Source organism: Pararge aegeria, chromosome 1 (genome assembly GCF_905163445.1).
Source record: "Pararge aegeria chromosome 1, ilParAegt1.1, whole genome shotgun sequence".
Classification (NCBI taxonomy): Eukaryota; Metazoa; Arthropoda; class Insecta; order Lepidoptera; family Nymphalidae; genus Pararge; species Pararge aegeria.
In genome coordinates, this window is record NC_053180.1 from 13766718 (window position 1) to 13789236 (window position 22519).

Here is a 22519-nt window from a genome sequence, read left to right on the forward strand (position 1 = left end):
ACTATACCTCAGCTTAATGGACACAGGCTGGCACTTTTAAGGTCGTGTTCCTTGCATGCCCTGCAAAGTTTTGCTCTATTTATAGGTGAATGTGGTCTAGTAATAGTCCAGTTATACTTTCAGGTCGGCCATTTGCTTGATCCGTCAATTATTACTAGGTACATAAAATAAAAAGGTTTCGTGTAAACGCGTTTGTTAGATATTTGGCTCGAGCCAGCACATGTTTTATTTGAGCCTGCAAGTAAGTAGGTACTTTTAGCCTCAAGACGTAAGTTTAATTTACAACCTATATTACATTGCAAAATCTAGTTAATGTGTTTTTTCTCTAAAATTATACACGGGGTGCAATATTGATATAAGATTTAGAGTTCTATTTTAGATATTTAAGGATTATATTTAAATTATTTTAAATGATTATAAAACATTAAGAACATGGTGAGATTTTTTGAATGCATAGAATAATGTTATTTATACCGCATACAATTAATAAATATTAGCTTCAATAATATCAGGATAGAAAATAAATGATATACAATGTCCTACTAAAATTTAATAGCAAATAAATCACCGGAATAATCTGCTAAGTTCAAAAGTCTTTCGACAGCTAAGCATTCTGCACCACTATCAAGAATCCCAGTTTGATTCTAGTGTGCCATTGCGTTGTACCATAAATAAAGATTACCACAGCAAACATTGCGGACCAAATATCCCTTTTGGGGCCATAAAACGTACTGCTAATATTTTTTATAATAACAAGTCCTTTCTAGTAAAATCTTTTTTACTAGAAAGGACTTGTTAAGTATAAAGACTTTTTTAGTATCAAACATAAAAAAGATATATATTATCTTTTTATGTTTGATTCTAAAAATTATACAGGTTCAATATATGAATTAAAGAAATACAAACACGAGTTAGATGTAAGAAAACATAAGTAATGACAAAGATTCTTTGCACTTAGGTCACGAACACAAGATCTGAATTAATCTGCGTACAAGTGAAATACTAAAATCGTAATAAAAAAGCAACTGATAATACCTATTTGTTCCTAGAACGTCGTTGTCGTAGCGCTTAGAGCCATTATAAAAAAACCTAGCAGATGTAATAATGAACTTCTTTATTTTTTATGTCAATCTATCGACTTTGTTCGTGGAGGATTATGGAAATCTATCTATCTTCCAAAACGAGCTATAAACACTCCTTACAAAGTTCTATTCCTATCTACCTTTCTGTAAAAAATACGAAAAATTCCGTATTTTCCACGGTAAGCAATAACCTAAACTAAACAATGTAAAGTGCCTTTCGACACGATTTAAATGTTTGGTTTCTTAGCTTGTAGAAAAGGTGGCTAGGACTTTAAATACCGGAACTATTTGGGGATTACTATTTTCAATTAGACCTTCTAAGCAACTGAACTTTCAAAGGTAAACTAGGCTTCTTTTTTCGCGGTTTAATGTGTGCAGATAAAGTTATGCTAGTAGTCCTTAAAAAAAAGGGTGTGCGTGAAACTTTTATTATTAATATTCATTAATGTCACTTTCACATTTTATAAATATTTTCATTTGTTAAATAGAGTAATTGAGAGTAGAAAATTGAAGGTTAGATAAGCACATGTCAATTTAACCTTGTCATTGAATATTATGGAATGTCGCAATCGTCAGAAAATTATTAAATTTATTACAAAGTTATAAATAAAAAAGTATATTTGGAGATTTTCAAAAAACTTATATTTTTAAACTGTATATAAAAAAATTTTTTTTTAAACTGTTGAATTTTTTTTCACTTTGCTATTCACCATTAATCTGTTTAAAAGTATTGGAAATAAATAATCCTAATTGATTATGATATTTGCCACTAGCTGGCGTATAAGTCAAGAAGCGTGGATTTAATGACATATACTTGCGACCAATCCAAATTATTATTTTTAAATAGCGGAAAGTACACAGATGTCTGACGTAAGCGTTACTTCCGTCAGAAAAAAAAATTGAGTTACTCCCTAGTTGCGCCTAAAGAAGTTTTACTTCCAAAAATTGCAAAACAAAAGTTGCTTTGTTAGTGGCCCAAACACACAAAACGATACTGTCCGGTTCTGTCGTTATCATCGGTCAGTTCAGTCGTTGAGCCTTAATAAGGGACGATAAATATGCCAAAATGAGACTGTTCTGGTACCGCAACAGTCTTAAAGTGATGAAGAGGAAACAGTGGGCTTTCGTAATTGGTTTTATGACCTTATTTACTTACGACTTAATATTCTTCCGTGTTTTCACTTCATACTCGTACTATGTATAAACAAGCTCGCGTAAAAATACACTCTTATCATTTTTCTCCATCGCGCCAAAAGAAGTATAGCTTCAAAAACAGATAATTTTAGAAATTTCTCATGTGATGTTTGAGAACACACTTTTTGTGCTTACTTTGGAAACGCTGGCTGAACCGTATAAGAGGTAGATCTAAATAATGTACTACAGTATAGTAAACCTTAAAAGGGTCTAAAAAAAGTCCGCAATGGTAAATGTTTATTTCCGTAGGATACCCCACGGTAAAAATATTTATCTTTGTCATTTAAAAAAAAAATATGGGTTATTAAAAAAACTATTTAAAACAATACAGTATTTTATTCCTTATACAATTAAATACATTATATACGTTGTGTATTATATGTGGATCGAAATTATCCTTTACAGCATATCATTAAAATGAATATTTTAGAGGATATAAGAGATTTAAAAGGAGGGGGCAGGACGGGTAGAGAGTGCGTCATTTAAACTTCCGAAAAGCAAATTCAAATTACATACACTACACTTCACAGCTTCGCTCGGGTGCAATGTATGAAAGTATACATTGCACCTGTGAAGCCGGATTGGGTCGCAAGTTACTGATATTTATGTTTACAAAGTAGTATTAATAAACCAGAATAAAATCTATAAATATAGATTAAATATTGGCTTATATACTTACTGTGGATATTGTTACAAAAATACTGTATTTTGGGCTGGGTCGTTTGATAAGGGTTTGGTTTTGAAGGAGAATTTAGTTCTCTGTACTATGAGAGAGGAGACTGGTATCCAGCTTTGGGACATTATCAGTTCCAATAGACCGAGGATGATGAAACATACAACCCTCACGTTTTACATTTTTCACACTGCTGGGCAAAGGCCTCCTCTCTCATAGGAGAGAGAGTTTTAGAGCAAAGACCCACCACACTGCTCCAATTCGGTTTGGGAGGCTCACTCACTTTTATATTAAACTAGTTATAAAACACATTTAGGTATTTATTTATTTTATTAATAGAGAAGCATGATCCATTTACGCGTACAGTATTATTACATTCTCAAGATGTGTTTCAGTCTCAAGTGCATTGTTTGATTGTCAATCCATTCTCTCAATGCAGATACCTTGGCGTACACTCCGGGGTAATTGGGCCTCGCGCATCCTAAGCCCCAAGAAACAATACCAGCAAGTTTTCCGCTGTTTACGAGTGGGCCGCCACTGTCACCCTGTAGAAAAAAATAACCATTTCATGTTAGTTGTTCATAAATAAACCATGTGTCACTCAGACAAGAAGCCAGAGCCGTAAAGTCCATTAAAAATAATACCCCTGCCTGAATATCAATGATCACTGAAACCCGTTTTCTATAAACCTAGGCATCGCCTAAATCAAATACCTTATGATTTAGGTTATGTCTATATATAAAAAAAAGGTTTCACCAACTCGTAGGTAATAACAATTGGTGAACAGTGGATGTATGCTTAAGGAATCTGCTTAAATTAAGCGTCACTTATTTAAGCATAGCCTGGTTCATTTTTAGTGAAAACAGGCATTAAGCGTAAAGAGTTAAGTGTAAAGAGCTTAGACCCAACAACGCTGCTTACTTACAAGCAATGATCCGCGCACTGATTCCAACCTTTGGTAACCAATTTATTAGTAGTCGTTAGTGCGCAACCGAACCCGTGGCTTTTAGAAGATACTCTGCGAATCACAGGCGATCTCTCTGGCTTAGAAGTGCGCTGTGGTTTTAAATGGAAGGGCCTAGGTTCGATTTCAAGCAGGGGCAATTTGGGAATTTATATTACTAGAATTTTCTTTGGTCTGGTCTGGTAGGAGGCTTCAGTTGTGGCTAGTGACCACCCAAATGACAAAGACGTACGATTTCGCGTTTTGGTACGTCTTTTAGAAACCTATTGGAGGCATGGGTTTTATGCAAGTGCCATACGCCCTGGTTAGCCTGTTATGATCTTAGACTGCATCATCACTTACCATTAGTCAGTTTGCGGTCAAGGGCTAACATCAAATAATACACTTTTAGCTTATTTTGTTATTTCATATCACTAAACAGTTCGTTTTGCTGTATCTAAGAAAAGGTTCAGATGCTATATAAATGTCGAAATAGTCGTAGTTTTATTAGTAATATCATTATGACATAATATACATTAATGTCATTATGTGGAATACTAAGATCTTTCATCATGGTCTTCATAATATCAACCCGGTCCAATACAGGGTATTAGTCCTCCTGTACTGAGGAGAGCTTAAGGCGGTAGTCCACCACGCTGGCCCTGTGTGGATTGGTGGACATTCCATCCCCTCGAAAACGTTATGAAGAACTCTCAGGCATACAGGTTTCCTCACGATGTTTTCCTTCACCGTTGAAGCAAGTGATTTTATTAATTGTTAGACTCTTGTTTGACAGTTATAATCACGAAAACTCATATAGTTTACGATTTGGTGTGCACTTACTTGGCAAGCATCTTTTCCTCCTTCAGGCATACCAGCGCAAATCATTGTAGGAGTTATAGTGTATCGAGGGGCGTAAGCATCGCTGCAAACCTCTGCACTAACTTTAGGGATCAATGCTACTTGCAAAGTTCTTGGTGTACCTCCATTTTCCTGAAAAGTACAATAATAATATTGAATAATCACAGCAAACGCCCTGCGCACATCTCACTTCACACCCGCATAATGTTGCTAGCTAACAAACTTTTCCCATTTTCCCCATTTTATGGCTAACGTTTAGAACATTAGAGGTAAAATAATAACTGTCAACTGCTAAATGGAGTGAAGTGTCTAACCGCCTGTTCGAGAAACAATACTTAAGTGGTATAGGAATATATATAATGGATCTTACACGCGCTGTTAGCTTCATATTATAACAAGTTTTTTTTTTTTTCGAAAATCGAATCGAGTTTGAAATAAGTTTGAGTCTTGTATATTTTTTAAAGTGCCACTCAGATATCTTATTAACCACCTATAAACAGAGCAACATTCCCAATAGCATGCAAGGAACACGTCGTACGAAGTGCGTCCCTGAGACCTAATCTGAGGAGTGTTAAACCTCATATGGCCCTAATTATATCGGCAACCACGCTTTTCTGCCAAGCAATAGGCAATACTTGGTAGCAGAAATAAGCAGGGCGGTAGTCTCCGTTCCAAAAAGCCACTTTGTTCAAGTCTGAGTTTCAGCTTGAAAAATTCTTATATCTTCAAGAAAGCACCATGAGATTTCAAAAAATCCGTCGTCGAATAAATACGTATTTATTTAAATTAAATTTGCAATACTTACTCTGGTATTACCCCATCCAGAAACAACAGTCAAATCACCATCGTTAATTTCCTCACCAGCATCAAACAAAGGTATAGGAGCGACACTGTCACTAAACTCTAGTTGGGTGGCCAGCCATAAAATTGCAACGTCACTGTCCATTTTGCTATATGTAAATTCGGGATTAAACACAAAGTCGCCAACTTGATACAGCTGGCCACCGGTTTGACTGGAGGATGAACCTGCTCGAATTTGAAGATTCCTTGCTGAACTCCTAGAATGTTGAAAAAGGTGCACTTATTATTATTATAAAATTCTTTATTGCACACCCAAAAACAAAATACACAGAGAAACACATTAAAAAACAAACAAACAATAAAATACTAGTTTAGGTGTGCAAAGGCGGTCTTATCGCTAAAACTATCTCCCAAACAACCTTGGCGAAAGTTGTTCTTATAAGGAACGGGTTGGTGCGGCAATAAAAATGTATACCTACATAAAAATATTGCAAACTAAACTTCATGTTATAAATTCTAATACTACACAAATAATTATCATATAATATATATTGTTCATATATAACATAATAATAAACTATATATTATAAAGCTAAATACATAAAAAATTGATTTCCAAAAGACTTTTAAAAAGAGGCAAGGATTTCACCCAGGAGTAGGCACATCAGCTAAAATAGTTACAATTATAATATACAGTATGGATTGGTAGACTCCACACACCTTTGAGAACATTATAAAGATGCATGGAGATTCCTCACAATTTTTTCTTTTACCGTAGATATATTTTAATTGCATAAAGCGCACGTAACTTCGAAAAGTAAGAGGTGCGTGCTAGTATTAGAACTCAGCCCCCCAAAAGTTAGGCTGAAGTCCCAACAACTAGGCTATCACAATTACAAATATCATTATAATTTTGGCTATTGTATGAAGAAGTACGATATTTATCGTCTCACAAAATTTCATGCCTAGCTATACATATCGTACAAAAGCAATAGCCAGAGAGAAGTGGCATTTGATGTCATTTAAATTATCAATTCGTGATTTCAAGAGATAATAAGTGCCTTGAGACTATAAAAGACTCATGGCATATTATTTTGCTGTCGTACACAACATTTAAGAGTAAGATAATCTTTTTAGCTCATATAGATACATTTAGGTACATAATTTACGTACCCTTTCAGTAAAATGCAAACCTTAATTATATTTAATAAATATACAAGGTCCACGTACTCGTGATAAAATCGTTTAAAATAACTTATTCTACTACTATTACTTCACATGGTACATGACCGTGGTACATGGTATAATATGCTTAATTTAATCACGTACAATTATATTTTGACATATTAAACTCTACCTATTTTATTTAAATGTCAGAGTAAGCTTATTAGGTTTGGATTACTCAACTTCTACGTTATGACGTAAAACTAAAATACCTACCAAAATAAAAAAAAACTTGAATTTTGATTTAATGACTTAATATACCTTACCTTATCTTACCTTTGACTTATACTAAAAACATTAAATGCTGACTAAATGCAAATTGATCTTTACAGCGAATAAATAAAATGAGCAATAAAAATTGGGCCCTGCTAATGAATTATTGGTGCCGTATTAAATGAATTGAAGAAAATTTATTCGATAAATCTCACCCAATAACACAATGAGCCGCAGTCAAAATGATATCATTGTCTATGATGGCACCACCACAAGAGTGTCTTCCTCTGCTCAGCAATGACACTTGATAAGGCACTTCCGTGATATCTACATCTTCTCCACCTACAATTCTTGTGTCTTCTTCAAGAGGCTTCGATGCTACGAATTTGAAAGAGATTCTACGTTATTATTAAAACTAGCTGACCCGTGCAACTTCGTCTGGACCAAATCGGTTATTACCGGAAAACACGAATAAAATGACATTTTCTAAAAATGAATCCTAGCTAGATCGATTTATCGCCCCCGAAACACCCTGTATACTAAATTTCATGAAAATCGTTGGAGCCGATTCCGAGATTCCAATTATATATATATTATATACAAGAATTGCTCGTTAGATTTAAGATAAGTGACAACAAAACTTCTAATTTTGATTTGTTTCATTATTATTTAGATTCAAATATTCAAATACTAGTTCTTCAACAGTGCTTTAACAGCTCCACATGAAAGAAGGTTATCAATTTGATCGGCATGAATAAACTAATATTTTAAATGCGAAAGATTGCGTGTTTGTCCTACTTTTACGCCCTAACTAAGCCACTAATCAACTTTATTTTTGGCATAAAATTAGATGAAAAGAAGGAGAGTAACATAGGCTAGTTTTTCCAGAAATACAAACGGTTATTAGCGCTGTATTAATAAACGCTGATAAATAACGCAGACAACAGCTAGTCGTCTATTATTGTGAAAAGTTAAGACGGTTCGATTCAATTGAACTTATACTTTTCAGAGATAGTTTCACTTTTTATTATGATTTAGGAAATAGTAAAGATCTTCTTACTTTTTTCCAATTTTACGTCAAATTTTTCGTAATAGTTTAGTTAACACCGTAGTTTTAAGACATTATTTATGTAGGTTCATATAAAATGTACTCCATTAACGCAACATCATGAATGGACCGTAATGTATATACAGCGTAAAAACATACTGAGATACATTAAATACAAGTTCTATTCTTAATTAAGTTAATTATAACTCTGCGTAAATTCACTCAAAGAAAATTTAAATACGTTACCCGCTGTCTTTTACTGTCTAATATTATAAAACTCTTACTTATTCACTTTGTTATTAAAGTAATAACGTTAGAAGTAAAAACAATATAGTTATTGAATTTTTGACGATAGTTTCTACATGGAGTTCAAGTTCTTACGTTATTATAGGTGGTTAAGATTTAACACGATATAAATGCAATATGAACACTGCATGTAATGCACTATATATAATGCATATGCTGCATTAACTATTTGGATTTAGTATAGCAGAACTTATTAAACCTACAAAATTTACAAGAATAAGTTCCAAATACTAAAATTTATTGTTCTTCCAAATCAAGGACTATATATTTTATATAAGCAAAAACATTCAAGAATAAACTAAGGAAATAAACATTTTGATGACTGGTAACCAAATCACATATGTTCTTTTTATTAGGTAAAATAACCCAGATGTCAATATCTCAATGCGTAAACTATCACATACGAGATGTGTGAGTAAAATTCCTAAAATTCCTAAAATAAAAAAGAATTTTAAGAAGTATTATTTTTTTAACAAATGAAAACTTAAAATATGGTGTTCTTAGGGTTATTTTTATAAAATAGGAAACAATTGTGGGTACTATTAGCTTACCGGCATATCCGATACAAATAAACAGTAAGACTTTGTACATTTTGCGTTACAATGAGCACTGACCATGGTTCACACCATCGAATCTCCATTTATACCTAGGCGTTACAAAAGAAAGAATATTAGGTCAACACAATTATCAAATGTCTGATAAAGATGGACCTTCACACCGATTCATAGATAAGGATTAAGTTATTGATTGTTTATAATAATAATAATTATAATTTGTGAAGTGCTTTGATAACTGTTAAAAATAACAAGAGTTCGATTGATGATACTGACTGATAAGAACGTGCATTGATTTAAGACAATCGTAGAAAGTATATTAATCAACCGAGAATTAATTTATTTTTTAAAGCTAGGTTAACCTATTTGAAGTGGATATGGGTGCTGCTTCCCTGTTGTTGTGACACAGTTTGTACGTACCTTCTTCTAGCTTCAATCTGATTTAAGTGAATTTTAAAGCAATTTAATACCACTTGCTTTATGGCTGGAGGGAAGTGACTTGAAGAAACCTGCATGCCTGGCGTGTCAAGTTTACCAATCCACACTTGGCCAGCAAGGTGAACTAACCCTTCTCGTTCTGAGAGTACTAGGCGTCGCGCCCTACAAGTAGTTAGTTATGTGTTGATAAAGAATAACGATGATGATGACTCCTCGTAAATAAATTAATTCATCACGTAGATCAGGATAACAACAGGACTGGTGTGTAACGTTGTGCTGTCGCATGTGCTGTGTATGGTGACTCTACTACTGGTTCAGAATACTCTGGGATTTCATTACGAAGCTTAGCAAAATATTGTATGTTTGTGAAAGATGGTCTGTTCGTTTCTACAAATCTTTCTTAAAAAATTTTTGGTCTTCGAAAATAGTTTTAGTTAGTAACCTCAACATAATTTTTTGTAGGTCTAAAATTGTCTTCACACTATGCTATGAAACTGTATACTAAAATAGATTTCAGTATTTGGCGCATATAGTGTTACGAGTCAATTATTTTATGTACATATCTGGAAAGTTGGTTAGTTAATTGTTGGTTGGTTAACTCTGTAAAGATATTACTTTACAAAGTTTATGTTGCGTTTATGTACGTCTATAAATGTTTTCACAAAGCAATTCCTGAAATCCTAGTACATAATAATAAAATACAGTTTAAATATCAATTATTTTGCCTCACAGTAAAATACCATGCAACGTCATTCTGCGAGCAGTGAAAATAAACAAGCTTAGCTGTTTCAACGTCGGAAAGTTGCCTCATCTTTCTGGCTGCTTAGGCAGCAAAGCTAAGTTTACCCACAACTATACCACGTTAATCTTTTGGCAATTACGTTTGCTGCTATTATGAAGTTAAATGTACATTTTCATCAACAAGGCATACTTATCCGATCTGAAATTAGGAAAAGATTTTACACAAAGATTTTCGTGGTTAATCGACATTGAAAATAGTTACCTAAAAACAACAATAATTATAATTATAATGTTGTTTTTAGGTGCTTATTAATAATTACAATTTCATTATTAAAAGGTCGATATCAAGTTTATCATGCGAATCCTCGTCTGAATTTGAGGCCAAGTTTATTGTTAGTTGTACGTTGATCCTAAAATTTTATTGCAAGCATTGGGTCCATATAATTCCTGGTGTCTAAAACAAAAATAAAGTTGCTAATATTAATTATTAATTGCAACTTACTTTAAAAAAGTGGAGGGCATTCTTATGAGGATATTCTAATAGATACTGAAACCAAAAATGTTTCATGTCTGTCTGTCTGTGACATCGCGCGATTATGAAGCTATAGAATTAATTCAATTAAAACTTTCCTCGATTTTAGATCATACTACGAGGTAGGAAATGGGATACTTTTTACCCCGAAATTCCGTTTAGTTCCTTTGAGATAGACGATGAAAGTGTTTGACAATTTTATATCATAACTCCATCAAATGTTAACCGATTTAATTTGGACGGCCGATTGTCGCAGTTGGCAGTAACCCTTCTTTCAAAGTCAAGGCCGTGGGTTGGATAGCCACAACTGAAAAATGTTTATGTGATGAACATGAATGTTTTTCAGTGTATTCTTGCCTGTATATTATAAGTTTTGTGATTTATGAATATTATCATCATATTAGCACCCATAGCTTCAAATTTCAAATTTCGTTTATATCTGTTGAACTTGATCGAAGAGGGGACAAACCTCTCACTTAAGGTTTAACCATACTGAATACATTAAGTGTTGCCACATTAATAATCAGGTGCTATTACTGAATAAAAATGTTGGATACTTTCTTGGCTAACCATTAGCGTAGGAATCAACGATTTGCTATTGCCATTGTTTACGCGATTGAAGGTATCAAATAGTGTGTGATTAAACCTCCAAGAGCAAGATCAGATATAGTATTCGCCCGCACCTCATTCGTTTGTTGAAACAAGTTGAAACACATAGTAATGTGTATTTAATATCATAGGATTGTATCTTTGGCATTTCAAGTACTATTGAAAAAAACTTTACGTTCGGTATCTGACTAATTGATTTACTTTTAGGTTATGTAGTAGTACGCTGAGTTCCCATTGTTTACGCGGGCGAAGCAGCAGGGCGCATCTAGTTTGAAATATTTATTCGTATATGTAGTATGCGCCATAAATAGCGCATCTAGTATTTCCTATAGTATGAATTGTTTGAAGGGATCGTTTTTAATATTTTGGTACGGACTCATATGAAGTTAAATTTATTTATAGTAGAATTCGAAGATCCGCATTGTTATTTGTAACAAAAAAATAAAGACATCTACCAGCTACAGTCAAGTGAGTGAGAGAAATAATTGAGTTTATGGGAGCTTTGAGCTAAATCACTAATAAAAATTGAATTCAAAATGAGGAAGAAGGGAATCAATATATATGTCGCAGGGAAATGAATACCAAGAATTTTCTCAAATGTAATGATGTACATATATATATGAAAGAATAATACGTAATTTTTTTAGGGATGTACCTATTATATTTGCACTTTAGTCTTACGTTGGCACTAATTAGTGTAAGTCAGCAACTTTACAACTTAAAGATCCAAATTTAAGAATAGGAGGTGCCTCATCGCTAACATTAATTTTGTCCCATAATTCTGTAGCGGATTCTAAAATAAAAACAATATTGGTACAACAAACTATTTTAATAACTTTTAAAAGAAATGGTGAAAAGCAATGGTGTCTTAGTTTGACGTACCATAACATAATGGCGGTATTTTTGGTATGGCGGTGAGGTACGACAATATGGCTTGGCTTTGACAAATTGTCTATCTATAATCTGTGGTCGGTGCACTGGCTGACGTCTTATTCGTTACAATCGGCTCCTGCGGCAAAATTTTTGCTAGCGATGAGGCACCTCCTGTTCTTAAATGTGGATCTCTAAACAGTTGCTTAAAAAAATTGTTGCTCAGCTGCAGTGATATATACTCAACTCAACGGTTCCTGACCAATTTCCCAACGAAAATTATTATAAGCATATTTTATAACCTAAACACAGCTTCCAGTTTGAAAGTAGATATAAGGAGGTAGGTATGTGAAGCGTCACGTGCTAGAACTTAACTAAGACCGTGGTTCATAAAATGAAATAGTGAATACGTTCACTATCCCATCCTTTCTTGGAACCGCTAAGGACGAAATATTTCATTGTGTAAAGTAAGATATTAAACCGCACTGTTACTTCTCAAGAGACAAGTTTCAGTGGACTAAACTACTGCAGGAAAATTGAAATCTATTAGAAACGGTGATTAGAAACTTGGACTGTATATGCCTTTATGCATGTTTATCATTTCAATAAATGTAAACGATTTGGATTTGGTTTACAGTTTGTTTATTTTTAAGGTTTATATTGCGTTAGTTGCGCCAGTTAGTACTAAGTAGACTTTTTTTAATATGTCGATACATCATCATCATCATCATCATCATCGACCAATTACCAGCCCACTACAGGGCATGGGTCTCCTCTCAGAATTAAAAGGGTTTAGGCCGTAGCACGCTGACCAAGTGCGATTTGGTAGACTTCACACACCGTTATGGAGAACTCGCAGGCATGCAGTTTCCTCACGATGTTATCTGTTGTAGGCGATCGATATTTAAATTGCATAAATTAAAAACGCACAAAACTCTGTAAATTCAGTGGTGAAGGCCGGGGCTCGAATTCGGTCTCTACAAAGGGAAAGCCGAAGTCTTACCCACTAGGCTAACACCGCTTCATGTCGATACGTATGGCATTGAAATCGAACCACTTCATTGGGATCCCATGAGTGCCACACTTATTTTATCAAGATAAAATGATATGTGATTATAATGATTTTATAATTATGTCAAGGTGTAGGTAAGACTTATACGCACTTGGATTAATATTATCATAGTATAATGATGAAACACGTGAATTACTTGAAGTCACGTGAAATACTCTATTGAATTGTTTTTTGCTGCTTTGAAAAGTGCTGCGAAATACAGGTGTCTTACCTACGATATAATTTTTATTTAGTTGGTCTTACAACGTTATGAATAAGCGAAGACTGAGCACTTAGCAAGGTGAGTTTTTACTTTTACCTGCTCTTTCTCTACGGTTAATTAAATATTGTCCTCAATATCAATATGTGATATAGTATTCGAACATTAATTTTCAGTTTTTGTTAATTTAATTGCAACTCTTATGCTTATTACTGCTCTTACGAATATTGCATATTTCGGTATAACGCTGCTGTTTGCTACTATGCGACTTTTGGCTCTGACGTGTTCGCCACGACATTTTACACATGCGCCAAAATTTCTGCAGCGCGATTTGTCCCGTGGCCAGCACATTATACAAGATGCATAGGTGCTTCATACACATCTCTTAGCTCTTAATTTTCAGTGAACTGAATAGAAGAAAAGAAACGAATTACCAGATAAAATCCTTGAGATGTCTCTCAATAAGTTCAAAGTTTATATAAAACGTAAGCTTATAGAAAAATCCTATTATAATATTAAGGACTAGCTGACCCGCACAACTTCGTCTGCATCAAATCGGTTATTATCGGTTTTAATATCTTAACAAAAACCAACCTGATTGCAGCCCCACCTACCGGGTCGAGTTTTATTTCCAAACTATGTATTACGCGACCGGGCGGCCCTCGTTATTTTTCTTTAAAAATACTATATTCTATGTCTCTGCCAAATTTCAACCAAATCGGTTAATTCGTTGCGGCGTTAAAGCGTAACATACATGCATCCATCCATCTATCCATAAACACATCTATCCATCCATACATCCATCCTCACAAACTTACGCATTTATTATATTATTAAATTAGCTACTTACTAATATTATTATATTATTATTATATTAGTAAGATGGTACGCTTGCATTCGATCGCTGTCCCATATGCCTTGCGACTTGATGTTATCTGTGAAGAGTCCTTTATCTCCATCAATATTTATCAGCTTTCCATTAAAATTCGACAATACATGTACATGCTTAATAGTATACACTTTTAAACATAAAAAGAATTATTAAAATAAGATCAAATTTGACGGAGCGTAACGAACGTTACGTTTATTGAACGATATGTATGAAGTAAAATTTATAAAAAAATTCTTCCCATTTCCCGGAGGAAACTTATTGTTTATCAGAATAAAAAGTATCCTATAATATGTTGACCCGGAACATCAGCTACCACTGAACCATATTTTATTTAAATCCGTTCAGTAGTTTTCACGTGTTGCCCGGACAGACAAAAATTGAATAAAATTTTGTTTTGTACTCAGAATTGATTATAAAGCATCCCCCGGTCAAAATTATCAAAATATATTTAATGTGCAGAAATCTTCCAGTCACAGTTTAATTATTAGTATAGATTACATGTATGATAAAAAGCATATGAATTCATAGCTAAACATTAACTCGACTGTGAGATGGTGATAATAAAAAAAAAACCTGGCTAAGTTTGTTGTGGGCTTCTTAGACCAGGACGCGTTTGGAACCCTCCTAGCTTTAGTTTTAAGTTAACGAATGCAGTTATCACCATCACTATTATTAGTGTTAACATGTTATATGTATGAACGCTTCATAAGTGCCTGTCAAAAAGTCTACATGAATAAAACATTTTTGAATTTTGATTTTTATTTTATTTCATATGTTTAAAGTAAGCTCATTTTGACTTCAGGAAAACAAATACCTTTCAAAGTGGCAGTGGCTTACCTACCTGCTACCTAAGCGTATTTATAACTTGTTTGAAATAAATTTCACGATGTTCTGAAAATCAATATCTATATTTCAAGTACATATCAAACTGACGGTTTCGTGTGTTTTACTTTTTAAGCTCTCTCAGAATCATTTAGACAAGGAGTTTAAGTTAAGCAAAATACCTGAAAGTTCCGGGGAACTGCTATTAAACTATTCAGACGGCCAAATAATACTATCGGTTTAGTATGAGTTCTACAGCATTCTAAGTAAAGCTTAATATATATAATAATTATTTAATAAAAGATACGCGTCAAAGGTTCAAGCTGGAACTCAAAAATAAAAGTCGTTGAGTCAACCATTTGTGTTGGAAGCATTTTGCTTTCCAAATCACTAAAGAATGCTCTATTGGTCTCTTTCAAACATCGAATTACGTCGAGATTATGAACTCCAAATCGAACTACGATTTGGAGTTTGGTCGATCTAAAGATTATCAGGCAAAGGATTTATATCAAGAAATTATCTGTATCAAGGAATTTTTGTTATTACATCTTCGTGTTTCGGCAAGTATGTGATAATAAATGCTCATTTGCATGGGAACAACCATCTCCCTAATTGGTCTAATGGTACGCATGTTCAACTACGGATCACGAGATCATGTAGTTGGATCCCAGGTCGAACCAAATAATTGTGTTTTTCTGTTTAAGAAAATTTCAGTCCGGAGTTAGAAAATGTCGGGTTGAACGCCACAGCCTCGGAGTCATGTCATCGATCTCGGTTTTAACTTGTGATAATAGTCGATAAAGCCCACCAATCAGCATTGGAGCAGCGCGATGGGTCTATGCTCTAAAACAGTTTTTTGTCTTATGAGGGAGGAGGCCTGTGTTCATCGATGGGACGTTTATAAGCTGCTGATGGTAATGAGAACAAAGAGTTTTATATTAATTCATTAGATAGAGGAGGCTTGTGCCTCACTATTGGGATATAATCAGTAGAGTAGCAGTCTGACATGCCGACAGAGAATGCTGAGTACTTGACACGACTCCGTTCTCCACTTTTGGTCTGTCACAATATTCATGAGTAAATTCGTTGAACGAATACGTAAAAGTATCGTCTTTTTTAATATATGTTGTGTGAGTAAGTAAATTCACAAAAAATAAAAAATAATCGCTATACTTTTAGAAAATATGTATGAGATTCGAATCACTTTATCTAAGATCTTGCAATTTAAGAGCCATGATTGATGAACTGCGATTCGAGATTATAAAAGGGATTTGATTTAAGTCCCTTTGAGTTCTAACGACATCGGTCTTGATTGTAATCCATCATGTTCATCCGAAGTTCCAGACAAAGGAGTCACTTAGGAACTAACTAATATATTAATATTATATGTACACAATATATTCAGAAGGGTGTGTACTATGAATTCAGAAATAAAAATTACTTTCAAGATACTATACTTAACCTACGTCCTCCTCAATTGTGTTGTCCTGAATTTTGATCAAAATTAGACCCAAGTGTTCACAGCCACGTCTTGCGCTTTATAAGGTTAGGATACCTTAGTTGCGATATCTACGGATCTATCGAATAAATTGATTGCTTTACTGGCATGTAAAGATAGAAGTAGGTAACTCGATGTACAACTTTGACTCTTTAGTGGATCTAGCTTTAACTTACCAACGTCTCTTTTACAGTATGTTCAGCTGCCAGTTCCAGTTATTTTCCGGTGGTAGAGTCAATACAAACAGACAGACTTGACAATTCAAAAGTGGTTCTAAAGTGCTTATAAATGAATTGTGAATTTTACCATAGTACCGTACTCTGAGGATGTTCTATCATGATGCTCTTTAACGATGCAGTAGATAAAATGAAGCAAGTAGCCGCTATAACATGTGGAACAAACCCGTATTGTGTGAAAATTGCATTGCAATCATCATGCTTTATGCAAGCAAATTGTTTGTAGGATTTAATTTATTTTTAATTAAGGTTTAAGATAATAAACTATCTAAAATCTTCATTACAATACCTTAATTGCTAAGTGCATTTAAAAAAATCAAAATTCATTTACTTCAAGTAGGCCTAGTTACATAACTTTTGAAACGTCAAGTCAGTCGGTTTGTAGTGTCTCTACCACCGGTTCGGAAGGCAGATTCAACTGAGAAGAGCCGGCAAGAAACTCAGCAGGGTGCTCTTTTTCAACATAATTTTATAGTTTAACAATGTTTAGAATTTTTCTGTTTGTGAGAGATGAGAGCGGAGTGGCCTGCTTCAAAGCAGCCTTTTCATTAAGGAATTTATCAATTGTGTAGTAACTAAGATTGGTTAAATGTGCTTTAATATATTGTTTAAATTCCGATAAAGGTAGATCTTATATTACAGTTTAACAGTGGAATACTCGTAAGAACAATTTTACGAGCTAATTTATTGCAAACGGATGAAATGCTCATCTTTCAGTCGTGATTGAAAAACTATTTTTTTATTAAAAAGAAAATCTAAATAAAGATCCTTTGAGTTGTAACAGCAACAGACTCTGATCCGTCACATCTTTTCACAGCTGATGATTTCTGCTTCTCTACAAAGGCAAATAAAATTGCTCATTGGTTTGTTTTACGAGTACATAGCTAAAAATAATATAGTAAAAATAATATAGTAAAATAGGTGTACAACGGTTTTATGGTGATAACTATTTAAATTTTTATCTATTACAAAATATAATCTTCTTGACGGCCGACTGGCGTGGTGGGCAACGACCCTACTTTCTGAGTCCAAGGCCGTGGGTTCAATTCCCACAACTGGAAAATATTTGTGTGATGAACATAAATGTTTTTAGTGTCTGGGTGTTTATCTGTATATTATAAGTATTTATGTATACAATTTATAAAAATATTCATCATTCATCTTAGTACTAATAACACAAGCTACGCTTACTTTGGGGCTAGATGACTAGACGATGATGTGTGGATGACATATGGAGCTTCAAACAAGAGTGTAATGTGTTTCTAAAATTCAAAATTCAAAATTAATTTATTTCAAGTAGGCCTAATACAAGCACTTTTGAAACGTTAAGTCTGTCCGTGTGTAGTGACTCTACCACCGGTTCGGAAGGCAGATTCTACCGAGAAGAAGCCGGCAAGAAACTCAGCAGTTGCTCTTTTCCAACATTTTTGCCAATAGATGCTGTCATCATCATCAACAACTTAACATTTCGCTGCTGGACACATGCCTTCTCTACCATAAGGGAGGGGTTATAGAGCATGGTTTCACCACGTGGTTTCAATGTGGTGGTGGCTATAACGTATTTTATCACATGTTAGTGGCAATAACTGAACGACGGCTTATCGTGCTCTTCAAGGCACGGGACCGGATCCTACCAATTGCCTAACCCTGTTCTGAAACAGAGAATTTTTAACTGAATTAAAACTTTCAACTCAATTCAAATTTTTTATAATTTGGGATAGCAGCAAAGCAAGTATGCTATATGATTTCTAAATCATATGGCATACTTGCTTAGTGCAATTACCGTGCATGATTTTAGTAGTGGCCACAGTCGGTTCCCATGTTATTTCAGAAGCTGGATATTCAGTGAGGCAAAATCAAAACTTCATACCGGTATTACAAATATATCAAAATATTACTACCTATTCTGATTGAAGATCAACAATGCTATCTTCTGATTTTGCTAGCATTTTTGTAAGCATATATTGCACCCATAATTTGTACAAAAACAGCTACTAGTATTGCTATAAAATATTTAGGTATAAATGTTTTTTTCCTTAGTCATCAAAACGTCGCAAGCGTGGCGTGGGAGGGAAGGAAGACCGAGGTTAAATTACAAAGTTCACCAGTTGTAACCGCTAGAGAGATGTGCTTGTTTTATATTATGCATATAAGTTATAATAAAACTGCTTCGGTGGTCTAGTAGCCTGGTCGACTGCAGATCACGACGTCCTGCGTTTATTATATTATATTATTAAGGTTCTTCAATCAAGACATTTTAAGTATCGTTTCCTGGTTGCAAGTTCACATTTCTATATATATCGGCTTAAAACATATCACACAGATACTTAGCAAACTAAATCATAGTATACCTAATATGTGCTACGAAATTGTCAAAGAACAGGATTATGTGAATAAATTTTGGTTTTTCTGTTTCGTAAAATTGTATTACGGGGTAACTCTATATTATTACGCGCATTAACACAAAAACAACTAGGTACATTTCTATTTCCAGAAATAATACTAAAATACAGCGAGCACAGCATTTAACTCCCGCAGGATTTTCGCTACAGTCCACAAAAGCTTTTATATTCATGTGATATTTTTGTAACATTTTAATAAAGATGTTTTTGGTTCTACTCTTTACTCACATTTTTATTTTTACATACTAAGGCATACTAAGGTATAGCAGATAATACTGCTCGATATTAAAATAAAATAGTATAAATTTAGCGTTCTCGGTTACACATACGTGTATTATATTTTTGGACATTTGTCGTTATGGGAATGTTTTTGTTTTTTATTTTAATTAATTAAAAACAAAGAAAAACCGCAACTTTCTATAGAGAGTAACAAATAAAAGTGAAGAGCAACCAAATTTGGACTGTTGGAACCTAACTTTTTTCTTTAATTTTTGCTGTCTTTTTTAGTTTCCGGGGTTCTTTAGATATTAGATGTTAAAGAAACTTAATTATTTACTATATTCCCCTATTATGTTAAAAAATACTAACTGTTTGGTACAATTTTTGCGGTTGTCCTTCAAAATGTGCTTAAAACAAACAAATAAACACATGAGTTATTTTTGACAGCCAAATATTAGATTTTTTTAGCTTTTGGATTGAATAATTTTATGACAAGATAAAAGTAAATGATTTATAGGCTGCAATGTGAGTTGTTGAATTTAGAGTTGTTTTCGAACTCGTCAAAGTAAAATAAACTTAATATTCCTACATTTATGGTCGTCCATTACACCCACTGATTTATAAAACATTTTTTGTTTGAAAACATTCTGCGAAGCGCTTATAACTAGACAAGTCCATTTTACTTTAACGTCACAGAGTTTCGAAAATCAAACATGTTTAATAAATTGGTGGTAGATGCTAATACTCATTGAACAGCTTTTCAGTTTAGCGCCCGTTCTTGTAGACCCAACTTAATTCAACTTTAATTGGAAATAATTACATCACAGGACCCTCATTAAGGAAATAATTAAAAGATCGCTCAAATGGATGATCCATTATTAATTCCTTTAATTTTTTTTTTTACTATTTGAATATATTGCTTTGATCTTTAATTATATTATGGCTATATTAACATTTATTTTTAAACCGTAAATCAGAAAGTGGTAACTCGATTATATTATAATATCTACAAGTGAATATAACGGAGATTGTTTACATAGCTAGGATGGAACAACAAACAAACAAACACACTTTAAGAAACAATAAGATTAACGTGATTTTTATACATTTTTATGTATTCAACAAAAAAACTATTACAGTGTAAAATAATACCTTAGTGAGAGTAATATAGCTACTCAATTAACTTTTGTAACTTTATAACCGCATTTGTAATTGCAATATTTATTATTTGCCTAATTAATTTATTAAGATGACGTTATTACTTATTTCTGATTATTGTATTTTTATTCTTTAAATTGTGTAATAAATATTGATTTTTGGCATACAGTTAGTTGAAAGGACGTAGAGTAACAAAGTTTAACTTTTATATCAGGAAAACTAACGGTTTCCACGGGATGTGTAAAAACTTTAATAAACGCTTTAAACGAATAACGCGGGCAACAGCTAGTCTTCTTCTACATATATAGAAGGAAAAGGTGACTGACTGAGTGGCTGACTGATCTATCAACGTACAGCTCTTGACGAATCGGGCTGAAATTTTGCACACAGATAGTTATAACAATGTAAATCCGCTAAGAAAAAATTTTTGAAAATTCCAACCCTGAGAGTTAAATGGGAGATAATAGTTTGTATACAATCCTTCATTTAGCATTAATCTTTCCCTTAACATGAATTGGGAAGTTATTCCATCTTATTAAGTAAACAATTCTGCAGCTTCTTTGACTTGTTTTGGTTATGTCAAGCATGATCACATGACATTACAAATGTTCGTCTGTCTATCTGTCTTTACGTGTGTTTGATTCTGCTGATATATACAACAGCTGCACCTTCAAGGGAGGTAAGGGATTAAAGTTTAAGCAGGATTTTTTAAATTAAAAGATTGCAAAATTACTCAACCGCATGTGAGTATATCCCACATTTGACAGTATTCTTCTGACAAATCGGAAAAAGGAGGTATTCAAATTATTATTTACTGTATCTAAACATCTTTCCAACAAAAATACTTTTGTATTAACATCAAGTTATCATAACATGCGCTTATAATATGCCAAACTCATTACTTAATCAAAATTTTTTAATGGAATTAATGACTATTCGTGACCACACCGACCGAGCGATATTAGGTCTTAACTCGTAGGTGAGTGCCTGCTCCGGCAGAAAACCGCCATTGGAGTCGCGGTTGTGTAAAAAGCGGTTTTCTAGCTCTGTCGTCCTACGGTGTTTGGGAAAACCATGGGTTTTAACCTGTAAAAGTCTGACATAACCTCTGCGCCTCCCCATGGCGCAGGAATATGCATGATGATTTCTCCAATATAAAAAAGGTGAGAGAAAAGTTTGTTCTTTGATCTGTCAAAGAAGCTTATATTACTTGCACTAATTCTGTATCTGTTTAAGGACAACGCTCTATATTACCAAAATACTTTATGAAATTAATTATATAAAATAAATTCTGAGACAGTTGCTAGAATTCCTCTCAAATGTACACTGAAGCGGCAGTAATTATTGCTGAGAACAGTGTTCTAAAATAGGAGTCATTAAGAGACCTTTTATAAAGCTGCTCAATTAATTATGTCGTGTAACTTACTTTACTTTTTCCAAAATTAGAGATTTTAAGTTCGTACAGAATGAGTGTGCCGTGTTATAATTATTATTGTCACGGTTATATTTTTACTAATAATTAATTATGAATTAAAATATATTATATAAATATATAAATGATGGCTTTCCACTCATCCTTAGGTGAACCATCTGCTCGCAGCGTCAATCAGAGAACTAATACCTAGATTTATTTTTTACGGTGTTTGCATGTTGTTACGTAGGAAATAATTGTTTTTGTCACGGTTTTTTTATTAGTAATAATTAATAATATACGTTATGATTTATGTCGCACCGACCCAAACATTCAAAACATTTATAGTTTGACAGTGGGGACCGTGGACTCGAGCTTTATTTAAAGAATTGTCTAAAAGGGTCTACCGGTGATCCCAGAGCATGCAGTTACCTTGGCCATAGAATTAGTTTGGCCATTCAAAGGGGCAATGCTGCCAGCATCTTACCTCGCAGCTTCGAATAGGCTTTAGATTTTATTTA

General features: G+C 33.6%; 2 protein-coding genes across 2 annotated transcripts in view; both read right to left on the bottom strand.

Annotated features, from left to right (window-relative positions):
• Nucleotides 1-22519, bottom strand: part of LOC120632138 — an 80203-nt gene that overhangs the window by 34675 nt on the left and 23009 nt on the right. The window lies entirely within an intron of this gene.
• Nucleotides 3321-8996, bottom strand: LOC120637702 (vitellin-degrading protease-like). Its single transcript, XM_039909660.1, has 5 exons — nucleotides 8897-8996; nucleotides 7207-7369; nucleotides 5559-5811; nucleotides 4736-4885; nucleotides 3321-3494 (listed from the first exon to the last, which is right to left on the bottom strand). The coding sequence occupies exons 1-5, from the start codon at nucleotides 8934-8936 to the stop codon at nucleotides 3321-3323; spliced, it is 780 nt and encodes a 259-aa protein (XP_039765594.1). The 5' UTR covers nucleotides 8937-8996.